Source organism: Perca flavescens, chromosome 18 (assembly GCF_004354835.1).
Source record: "Perca flavescens isolate YP-PL-M2 chromosome 18, PFLA_1.0, whole genome shotgun sequence".
Lineage (NCBI taxonomy): Eukaryota > Metazoa > Chordata > Actinopteri > Perciformes > Percidae > Perca > Perca flavescens.
Genome location: NC_041348.1, coordinates 14,837,382 through 14,845,317, shown reverse-complemented (window position 1 = coordinate 14,845,317; position 7,936 = coordinate 14,837,382). Strand labels below are relative to the sequence as shown.

The 7,936-nt window shown below is 39.0% G+C and overlaps 1 protein-coding gene across 3 annotated transcripts; it reads left to right on the top strand.

Annotated features, from left to right (window-relative positions):
- Positions 1-706: 706 nt before the first annotated feature.
- Positions 707-7,019, top strand: il20ra (interleukin 20 receptor, alpha). Of its 3 annotated transcripts, none has more exons than XM_028605306.1 (7): positions 707-1,070; positions 2,061-2,165; positions 2,583-2,782; positions 2,927-3,102; positions 3,219-3,363; positions 3,618-3,754; positions 4,273-7,019. In XM_028605306.1, the coding sequence occupies exons 1-7, from the start codon at positions 1,003-1,005 to the stop codon at positions 5,242-5,244; spliced, it is 1,803 nt and encodes a 600-aa protein (XP_028461107.1). In that variant the 5' UTR covers positions 707-1,002; the 3' UTR covers positions 5,245-7,019. The 3 variants fall into 3 exon arrangements, with proteins under 3 accessions (XP_028461107.1, XP_028461108.1, XP_028461106.1); XM_028605307.1 differs by having other exon boundaries at positions 2,042-2,165; positions 2,963-3,102; XM_028605305.1 differs by having other exon boundaries at positions 2,042-2,165.
- Positions 7,020-7,936: the final 917 nt, after the last annotated feature.

Here is a 7,936-nt window from a genome sequence, read left to right as displayed (position 1 = left end):
AGCTGCACAGTTCCGCTTCATTTTTGTCATCATGATGTATCGGATAAGCCTCTATTATTATAACTTATGGATAATTATAATAGCCTGTTTGATTGGCAGTTTTCACAAATATGTACTATACCGCTTACAGTCGGCATGTGTTTTTAAAATCGACATTTAGTTAAGTCTGGCAAACCTACTCTAATGTAGGCCTATAAATTTGCAAATAAAAAATAGGCTACAATTATAAAAAATATGACGTAGGCCTACACAAAAGCTTCCACATATATTGCCTACAGACTGACTTTGATCTACATATACTCAGATATTAATTTAAAATAAACAAAAGCTTGTGCTGGAGTGATAGGAAGATAAACACTTCTAAAAGCGCAAGATAAACGCGACTACATTAAATAAAAGTAATGAGTAACGGAAATGAAAATAATATAGGCCTACTATAGGATCAACGTCTAAAATATATTGCATTAATAGAGATCAAACTGAACTCAACACTATAAACCAATGTAAAAAAATTAAAAAAAATAAGGACTATTGGTCCAACACAACATCCACATGCTTATGTTGATTAATCAATAATGATAATAATCCAATAACATAGGGGCCATTTTTGTATTTTTTTTACTTTGTATTACCAATTCCTATGGCACTCCTAGAAGTAGTCTATGCAAGTATGTTGTAACACACGTTGCACATGTGTGTGCACAAACAAGTGAGGTCACATTCCATCCTAGGAAACCTACACGGAAACCGGACGCAAGCCCTGTTTACTCGTGGTTTTACTGGTCGTCGGTCACCAATATCTAACCATGATTCTATACGCTCTTAATTCTCACTGATCATGTGCGCTTCTCTTTATTTAATCTGATTTCTTTTAATCTTGTGGAGAAACATCGGGCCACTGACAGGTGTTCTGTCGGACAGGTGACGGTGCCTACAGAGCACGCCGGCCGGTGGAGGGGCTAGCGCCGGAAGGTTGGAATTATTGGTATTTTTTGTGAAAACATGACCGTTCCATGCAGAGATGTGGATAGTGTTATTTTTTCTGAGCGTGGGAGCTCTGCAATGTACAGGTATGTCTACATTTAATTCACATTAAAAGTACTTTGTTTTTCGCATACTTCCTTTTCTTTACTAATACTTTACGTTAGACCTATTCCTATATGGGAACGACTAGAAGTAGCATATGAAGAGTACACTATTATTAGGCTTTGAATATGGCATCAACTTAGTGAAATGTTCAGTCATTAAATCAGACTGTCACTGACCCAAATCTCACTGTTGAACAGATCTGATTTTATAGGGCTCTCTTTTTGTCAGGTGGTTTTATGATGTTGACCCAAGTTAGATAGGCAATCGTAATGCAAACTGTTGCAACATTACAACCTGCATTGGAACCATTGTGCAAATATTATTAGCAGACATATTAATTCATGGTGTCTTCTAAGCGCATGCAGCCAGGATGGTCATAGTTGCAGGTATGGCACAATAATAAAAACTTTTATATAGCAAACATCAAGTATTAAAATAGAAACTGTTCTAGAACTAGTTCCTCCTGTACATGGCGTTTCTGTGTGATGGGGTGTCACAGGCCTGTCATTGGGTGTGTACATGGCTTGAAAATTAGTAATGTGTGAAGTTCAAGTTCAATTTATCATGTGTTCAGATGTCTGTAACTACAAACCTGGTTCTCAGGATGAATCTAACTTTGACCAATGTGTGGCCCATGCACAAATAGTTTAATTAACTCTGGTTTTCCTTTTTATAATATGCCATGTACAAAGTACATAGAGAAGTTAAATCAGTTCAATTTTAATACATTGGTTATATTTTATAGTTTTTTATGAGCAGCCACACAGCACAACAATATGAGGAATAAAAGAGGTACTTTTGTGGTAAATACAAGAGGACGTTTTTTTTCACAGTCAACCCCGCTCCAAAAATAATGTTGCATTACTTAATCAAAAACTGATAGAAATTCTAATGATAGGCATGAGTTCACGTTAAATGTGCCTCTTATTATTCTCAATCCCTTTCTTCTCAGTGTCCTCCTCTCCCCCCAGCCCCAGCAATGTGAGCTTCTCTTCAGTAAATCTGAGGAATGTTCTGCAATGGTTACCAGAAAGGGGCACACCGGACGACACACACTTTATCGTGCAGTATGCTATGTAAGTAAGGATTTTAGAGTTTAAATTAAAGAAATGTGTTTATTTAACTAAAATGGCCCTAAAAAATAACAAAATAAATAATTTAAGTTCTTTCCTTTATGGCGCATTGGTCATACTGTAACAACATTGGACTTTCCCTGGTTAAAGCTGAAGTTAAAATACCTTTCTTTAGCAAGTTTTAAAGGAATTTACAAACAAAAAAGCAGAGAAAAGAGAGGAAGACAGAAAAATAAGAAACACGTAACTAGATCTAACGCACAGCTGGTGTAAGATTAAGTTTCTTGCTTGAGGGGTTATTGCACAAAGAGAGAAAAGGTGTGTTACAAGCTCAGTCCCTCCATTGTTATTGTCCCAGCTTGTGTGGGGATTCAGAACTGTCTTCCTCTTATCTGTGTGGTTCTACTCCGTCTTTCCCAGCTATGGTGACAGGGTTGAGGGCAATAAACGTGCGAACTGGAGGGCGGTGCGGCAGTGTACGGATATAGTGCGGAGCTGGTGTGATCTGAGCAATGAGACGTGGGATCTGGAGGAGGGATACTATGCCAGGGTTCGTGCTGTGAGCCGGAGAGCATCCTCCAAATGGGCCATGACGAAGAGATTCGATCCAAAGACGGACAGTAAGTTAAAGTGGTATTCTGTCTAAAAATGTCAGCAGAGACAGAAATACTAATAGACACACGGGACAGCTGGCAACTTAGTTCAAATTTCAACTTCAAATATTTCAAATCTACCTTAACTAAATATTTGATCCATCTGTATAGCTACTTTTGGTCCTCCACTGGTTTCTGTGAAAATAGAGGACAACAACGCCACCATCACTCTGAAGGGACCAATGAGATATCAGCCGGACAACCACACCCCAGCGGTTTCCATGACAACACTCTACCCGCAGATGACTTACAACCTCTCCATTGAGAATACACGTCGCGGCCAGATGGTGAGTAACAATATAGCCTATGGCTTGTCCCACCCTCCTGGCACAGACAGGCTGTTAAATCAAGCACACCTAAAGTTCTATTGCACTGAATAATCTGTGTGTGTGTATGTTTGTAGCACCATTTCCCAGTGAGCTCCAGTTCATACAAATATCGACTGATGCAGTACGATACAGAGTACTGCTTCTCTGCCAAGACGAAATTCTTCTCCATGCCCATCCAATGCGAGTCTTCAGCATGGCACTGCATAACCACGCCTCAAGGTAGACAACCACATTGCTTGTGTATGAGAAAGAGAGAAAATATTTCACTACCTGTTTGACAGGTAGAAAGGAATGTGACTAAACATCATACAGAAGCGAAACAGAAGTTGGTGTTTGTGCCTGAGACGTCTTTTATGTTTGTGTTTGAGTTTTGCAAAATGTCAGTCAAGGAAAAAAGTCTCGTTTTTAGGTTGATATGGCTTATCCTTATATGTACCTTTACACAAATGTTCCTGATTCCCCTCTCCCTCCAGACCCTGTGATTGGCCAGCTGAAGAGGGTGGTTGTGGGTATTGTTGTTCCATCTGTGTGCATGTGTATGCTAGTGGTGGTTGGCTACCATCTCTATCGCTACATGTCAGGGAAAGGACAGAAAAGCCCATATATACTGGTAATGCAAACACACACTTAACTTATTTTTTCTTCATTTTTATCCCTAATGTAATGAAAACTTAACGTTAAAGAGTTAAATGGGCACCCCACTGATCTTACATATGATCAGTTTACTTGTCATGGCTATGACAACAGCTATAAAATGTCTTCTGTGGCTCTGAAAGGAGCTTTGTCAAATCTAGAAAATATCTTCTTGGATTTGGAGACATCACATTTTTAAGGAAAAGCCTGCATTACTAATGTGGCCGTGGAGTTTGAAATATGTGGCCTCTACCATGCAGGGAGGGTCTAAAAAAAAGGTGCATTATAGGAAAAGTGATATGCAGTGATTTTGGAGTTTGACCCATGCTAGGGACTGAAAGTCATAATTATTTTGCCTCTGCTGATACAATTTTGACCTTTAGGCTCTGACTTAATTTTAGTGTCTAATTGGTATGTGATAAATAAGTAATACAGACTATTGTGTGGTATCTCACAATGTCAATAATGTCATGTTTATTTCAAAACTTCCTCCAGAACCCACCTACTTTCCATCTGCCTCCTCTGACGTTCCCCCCTGAGAGTCCCAACCTCATCATCACCATCATCAAAGACCTACAACCAGGAAGTGGCATATCAGGCCCTGCATGGCCCAAGCCGCTGCAAAACATCGCACATCCCCCACCAGGATATGCCTCCCAGGGGCCCGAAATACCGCCAGAGGTTGAGGAACCCTGGGATGATTTGTCAGTCGACTATGGGTTTATAGACGTAGCGCCCAAAATCGATGTCAGAGGGGAAGATGGGAATAATCAAAAAGGCGAACACCAGAAAAGCGCAGCGAGAAACAGTTACGAGAAGAAAGAGTGGAGAGTTAAGGACGGCCACTCCACTGGACACACGCAGACACATGCACAGACAGAGATGAGCACACTTATACAAGCACATGCAAGGTCACAGCCTGTGTTACTGACCCAAACTCAGGCCCCATTACTGTCTTTTCAGGGAGCAACTATGGGAGAGGTGGATAGAGAGAAGGAGGATAGAGAGTTTCCAGGTTTACTTATAAACACAACCCCACAAACTGGCCTTTTCCGTATGCCTTTAGATCTACAAACAGAGAAGATGGGAGGAAGGGGGGAAGGGATGGATGGAAAGGTAGAAGATAGAACAGATGGAAAGATGAATGGAGGTGTGGAAGAAAGTGGTGAATGTGAGCAAGTACCCCTTCTTTCTGCTTATGCCTCTCAGAACACCAATGCCATGCCTACCTCCACTGACCAATCAGATTTCCTTCCAGATGACTATGGTGTTCTGAGACTGGATACAGCACACAACATAGAGAAATGTAATGAGAAGGAGGAGGAAGAGGGGGGAACTATTTGTGTTCATTGGGATCCCCAGACCAGGAAACTAGTGTTGCCAGAGATTGCGATGGAGTTCAACAGGGAGGAAGGGTTGGATTGGTTGATGCAGGGAGATAAAGAGAGTGAGAACAGGATGGGATGAGAAGAGGAGGAGGAGGTGAATCCAATGAAGGGCGAGCTGAGGTTGGAAAATGTGTATGTAAGACAAGGGTCCGAGGAAAAGGCACAGAGAGAGATGGAGAGAGGTGAGGGAATAGAGTGGGAGGCAGATGATTTTTTCACCAGATGGAATTTGGTCATCTCGATGGACCAGTAGATGATATTTATCAACATATTTAGACCATTACTACCAAGGTAATGCTCTTCTTCTGCACTTTTAATTACACTTACACTTAAATTCAATAGCATGACCTCAGTTTTATTTACAATATACGTGACGATATCAAATTCTGGGGAGCACTTAGTACTGTAGTCGGGTTAGTTTTATACCTGCTTTATTATCATAACTTAAAGATCCTGAACTTTATCTGATTAACAGATCGCACTAATCAATGTGAATACATTTGAATAAGTCACACTGTGATCACTTCTGAAGGAAGTTCCCTGTGTTCACCTTAATTCTGGGCTACATATAGTACACTATCAGTGTTCTGTATTTATTTGTGCTAGATATGAAGATCTTTAAGATCACCATCATCCTGTAGCGCAGTATTCTACCTGATTAAATGCTGTGTGATGTCAGCCATGTACACCATGGTCACCACAGCATCAGATCTCAACCCAACAAAGCACTAATGGACTGTTCTGGTGTCTGACACATGATTTACCAAAAATACCAAATTACAAACAGATTGCAAAATATTTGTGAGTTCCGGTGATTTGGAAGTAGTTACTTTGGTGTTTTCTTTTACTTTTGCAGTATGTTCTGATGTGACCAAAGTTTACTGTGGATATTCCATGACTGTACATATTCATGTTTACTTAACGCTATCTAGCAATAGTAGTTGTGAGTAGTCTCTGGGTTTTAGTTTAGCATCAGTCTGTTGCGGTTTCAGTTCCAGGTAAAGCACTTGAACTTTTCCTGTTGAGACCCCTTGGGGAAGTATTTTTTGTACTGTATGTTTGTGGGAAATTGGCTGAATCACAATGTAAACAGTTCCACATTTCTCAGCCAGAGATTGCAGCATTCCTTTCAATACAAATCCACCATTGCTAAATAGGTTATATCAAGGAAATACTGATATTCAGAAGAATAAGACATGTATCTCTGTGATTAATGTGTTCATACATGAAGTCAAAACTATCGTAACATTAGAATTTATTCTATTTTTTGTACTTAATGTAGGGATTTTATTAATGAAGTTGCCTGACCTAAAGTATGTGTCAATATTATCTGAGCCTTTATTTTGCAATCATCGTTTTCTTTTTTTCTTCAAACTAATTACTGTCTGCCATGCAATATTACAGCATTATCACTCATCTCTTTTCATTTTTGGATGCTACATGTTTTTTGTATCGAGCTGAGACGTTCAGAAGCCTATCAGACTTTATAGTACTTCTGCATAAGGTTAACATGATAAGTAAACACATGTATGATTAAAGTACAGTACATACTTCAAATTGCACTATTGTACCTACCAGATGAACGCTACGTAGATTATGTTTCATTATGTAATAATGGAGGAAAACATTACACTCTAAATGAAGAAGCTTTGATTTTGATTGTCTTCACAGTGGTTACTTGCTTTCTGTTTCATTTGGGGAATTTCTGGCATTGAATTACTGTAAAATCTCTTCCTGTTCACTGGCCTTTATCCAAAACCACAGTAAGAGGAAACTTTGAAACTCTTCAAGTACATTTACAGTAATTCCAGATTCATCTGTTTTCAACTCAATGCAATATGATTAAAGTTTGATGCTGTGCATGATGTTGTATCCATTGTTTTAATGGTTTTACTCTACGACAGCTGCAGCTGATTCAGAACGCTGCTGCTCGAGTCCTCACTAAAACCAAGAAAGTGGATCACATCACTCCAGTACTGAAGTCTCTACACTGGCTTCCAGTACCTCAAAGAATTGATTTCAAAATACTTTTACTGGTTTATAAATCACTAAACGGTTTAGGGCCAAAATACATTTCTGATCTGCTACTACATTATGACCCACCCAGACCTCTCAGGTTGTCCCCAGAGTCAGAACTAAACAGGGGGAAGCAGCGTTGAGTTTTTATGCTCCACATATCTGGAACAAACTCCCAGAAACCTGTAGGTCCGCTGCAACTCTCAGTTCTTTTAAATCTAAGCTAAAGACCTATCTTTTTGATGTTGCTTTTCTTTAAATAATCTATTTTATTAACTTTAATTTCTTATACTGCACTGTAACTTTTATTCTTATACTGCACTATCAATTTTATTCTTGTCTTTTAATGTTTTTAATTTGTTTATTATTGTTTTTTAATTGTTTTCTAACTGCTCTTTAATGTTTTATATAAAGCACTTTGAATTGCCCTGTTGCTGAAATGTGCTATACAAATAAAGCTGCCTTGCCTTGCCTTGCCTTACGTCTGTGATATGGTTTCCATAGTTTTGTATGTTGCAAGACCAAATTATTGTATATGCAAATTAATGATAGGTTCTGCTATGTTTTTTAACAGTAAAGGCCACTTTTACCAGTATTGCTTTTTCATTTGCTAGATGTTTGTACTCTTACCAGCTTTAACATATTCTCAGAAAGAATCTACAGTTTCAGAGATTAACATACTTGAGGAAATGTACATGGTTAAACTTTAACTTTTGTTTCTGACACCTGCCAGCTACACAATTGAACAAGAAAGT

Coding starts and splice junctions, on each gene's coding strand:
- il20ra (XM_028605306.1), top strand. CDS start 1,003: ATGACCGTTCCATGCAGAGATGTGGATAGTGTTATTTTTTCTGAGCGT. Junction 2,783..2,926: donor ATTCGATCCAAAGACGGACA/GTAAGTTAAAGT, acceptor CCATCTGTATAG/CTACTTTTGGTCCTCCACTG. Junction 3,755..4,272: donor AGAAAAGCCCATATATACTG/GTAATGCAAACA, acceptor AACTTCCTCCAG/AACCCACCTACTTTCCATCT.